The sequence below is a fragment of the Carlito syrichta genome, unplaced genomic scaffold, assembly GCF_000164805.1.
Source record: "Carlito syrichta isolate Samal-C Ts95f unplaced genomic scaffold, Tarsius_syrichta-2.0.1 Scaffold308688, whole genome shotgun sequence".
Taxonomy (NCBI): Eukaryota; Metazoa; Chordata; class Mammalia; order Primates; family Tarsiidae; genus Carlito; species Carlito syrichta.
The window spans coordinates 92,248-95,675 of NW_007252784.1; the positions used below are offsets into that span (position 1 = coordinate 92,248).

Genomic DNA, 3,428 nt, shown 5'->3' on the forward strand with positions numbered 1-3,428 from the left:
CAAGAATACTCAAAGGAGTTTTGAAAACTGAAACAAAACAGTGAAATACACATGGAGAAAAACACTAGAAATTATGGCACTACAAGACTTATAGAACATCAACACGTGAGAGAAAGTAAAAAAAACCCAGCAACCAGGTAACAATAAAAAAAAAAAAAAAAAAAAAAAAAATATATATATATATATATATATATCCTTCGGGTCCCCTCCCATTGTGGAAGCTTTACTGTCCTTTCAATAAATCCTGTTTTTTTAAAAAAAGAATATAAAACTATATTTGTTTTCTAGAAAGACACTCTAATCTCCTTTTTTTTTTTTACAGTAGAAGACTTTAAAGTGTGACTTTAGTTGATGCTAAAGAAACATAGTATATCAAAGACATATCTGCACCCTCATGTTTACTGTAGCACTATTTGCAATAACCCAGATTTGAAATTAATCTAAGGGTTCATCAAAAGATAAATGATATCCTTAAAATGTAGCACAGACCTGAAAACATAGGCCCAGTTCTTTAAGAAACCACAGACTATACCCAGTGGCAAAATAAAATCCAATCACAAAGCACTTATTTCAGCCACTTCAACTTCTCTGTCAGTTTTGTACTCTAAGCCTCTTGTTCCTTGGCTAAAGTCTGTGGGCCACAACTCCAGACTTCTGTTTGGTTTTGTACTTTATAGCAACCAAACTTGCCTTACCTTTACATGAGTCATAACCCTTGACTTTATACTTGTTGCTTAAACTCTCTGTACCTATATGTAAAATGGTGATAATAAAAACTTCTTGTGACTGTTATAAATATTAAATAAAGAAGAATATGCATACTTCCCCCAGAAGATGTTTAATGAACATTCTTATCTTCCTCTTTTTAAATTCCTCTTAATCCCATCACAAGCCCCTTTAGAATAAAATTTGAAATCCCCTTTGTCTTAGTTTTTTAGGCAGCTATAACAAAATATGTTTGACTGGGTAATTTATAAATAATAGATATTTATTGCTCACAGTGATGGAGACTGAGAAGCCCAAGATCAAGACATCAGCAAAATTTGATGTTTTACTCTCTGCTTCAAAGATGGCACCTTCTATTGTGTGCTCATACATCTGAAAAGGAGCAAAGCAGCTCCCTTCAGCATTTTTTTTTATAAGGGGACTAATAAGGGGCTTTGCCCTCATGACTTCGTCACTTTCCTGGAAGCCTCACTTCTTAATATTATCACATTACCTATTAGGTTCCAACATATGAATTTGGGAGCAAGACTGATAATCAGACCATAGTATCCTTCCATCTCTGTTATAAACTCTATCCATTGCTCTTTGCTGTAGTCTTGATGTGCTTTAGGTAGAAACTGTGTTTGATACTAGGTATGTAGATTTTTCAAAAGTAGTGGAAGTTGATAGTAAGGAGTTTATACCAACAGGTACTAGATGTAATAAAAGATATCCCTTGCTAAGACTCAAGATATTATCCAACTCCGAATGGATATTTGGTTTACATTTGAACTCAATCAGAGTTTCAAAAATGAATGGCCATTATGTACCTAATGATGTAGGAAACTAAGAGATTAGTATGGACTGCTTCATAAAACATTTTCCTGATTCTAACTCTCTTTCCACCAACCCAACCTTCTTCTAGATTTTAGACCATGGCTTAGAATTAGATTATGTGAGGGCTGGGGAGTGAATCTAATATATATTCATGTATATGGATATATATCGATATACAATGGACATTTACTATATATACAAACATATACATTTCATATTTATCATTATATGTGTGTATATAGATGAATAAAGGCTCTGATAAAACATTGAGTAACTTTGATAACAAAACAATTATTTCTAATTAAGACAATGGATCCTTTACCAATTATTTTGGTAGCTTTGTGAAGTTTTGTTTTGTTTACCAAAGAACGTTAATAAAGAATGTTAACAAAAGTTGTCTCTTTTTCTTTTTCTAATGTAAATAAAGGTGACCTCAGAATGTTGGAGTCCATTTCACTATCAAGGACATGTAAAGCCTACTGCAGATGAAATGGTAAGAAATTTTCCCCCAAATATGACTATTTAAGGTGGAATTCTATGTCCTTCCCAATCATTTTAATGCCATGAGCACTGTTTTCTGTAGTTCTTTATTACGTTTGTTTTCAGCTGTCACTTGGAAGTGTTTCTAAAGAACACAGAAAGGTACTTGTTTTTATTAAGAGGTTTCCTGACCTAAGAGAAGCGTAAAGCATTTCCTTCAAAGAAGGATAGGTTTTATGTAAAAAATTTTCCCTGAAACTTAGCAATTTCTACTGAGATAGGAAACACTTCATAATACTAAAAAGCATTCCTTTTTTGTGACAACTCTCCCTGATGATGTTAAAATCTTCAGATCACATCAAGTACCTTCTATCCCTTGTTGAACATTGCTTAACAGACATTCATGGAAAGAGCATATTTTGGAAGGTCTGGCAAGTTTCCAGGATGTTCATGTGTAATGACAAGTATTATAGCTTATAACTTGAATAAATTGCAAGTCCTCTTTGTAGCTCTTGTCCCAAGTGGGTTTAGGGAACACTAAAAAGTAAATTATACAACTTATTTGATTATTCGTTCTCAAAATGTAATTGTAATATAGACTGCAGATTTTGTGGCAAATAACTAACTTCAACAAATCATGTTTCTTTATGTAGGTATAAATATAATAGTTTTGATATTTTTATTTATAGCCCTCTCTTTCCAAAGATAATTAACAAGTTATTAACATCTAAGTTGTTATAGTAGTTTTCTTTTCAGCTATCATTTATTTTTCTAAGCGATATCTAAGCTCTGCTAGGTAAGAGGAAAAGGTGATAGAAGGATAATACTTAAATATTACTTCTGTTCCCTAAAAAAAATTATTGAGTTTGCTATTCCTTATGCCTTCTGAGTTATTAATGATAGTTAAATATCAAAGAGCTTTGAGAAAAAAACAAATGAATCTCAATGTATACCAAAAGGACTTCTATATGAAAATAAAACTATGCGTTTGGGAAGACTAGGAGATACCTTAATTAGAAATAGAAGCAAGAGAACTATCTTAATTTCTTCATTTTTTTTTTTAAGTGAGGTGTTGGATTAAGGAAGATTAAACCCTGATAATCTGTGATTAACTTGTAGCTCATGTCCACTTTTTCCTTGATAGTTCTCTAAGGCTCAAGAGTTTATGTGGAGTAACAACAGAAGACACATCTAGAGTAATGTTCCTAAACTTATTTGAGGCACAGTGAATTTCTGTTATCGAACTCCTCATTTTATAGATGAAGGGGCTTAAGTGCAGAGAAGTGAAGTGGTTCACTCAAGTTCACATGACTAGTCACAAAATCGAGTTTCAAAGCAGAGCAATCATTTATCTGCAGACCAGGGCTGGTTCTTACACTAGGTTCTCCTGGTACTTCTATTCCATT

The 3,428-nt window shown here is 32.7% G+C and overlaps 1 protein-coding gene across 1 annotated transcript in view; it reads left to right on the plus strand.

Annotated features, from left to right (window-relative positions):
- LOC103268060 (putative uncharacterized protein ENSP00000383407) overlaps window positions 1-3,217 on the plus strand; it is a 49,300-nt gene extending 46,083 nt beyond the window's left edge. Inside the window, exons 7-8 of the mRNA XM_021716312.1 lie at window positions 1,970-2,035; window positions 3,176-3,217. Coding sequence (XP_021571987.1) covers window positions 1,970-2,035; window positions 3,176-3,217 — 108 coding nt within the window. The remainder of the gene's footprint in view (window positions 1-1,969; window positions 2,036-3,175) is intronic.
- Window positions 3,218-3,428: the final 211 nt, after the last annotated feature.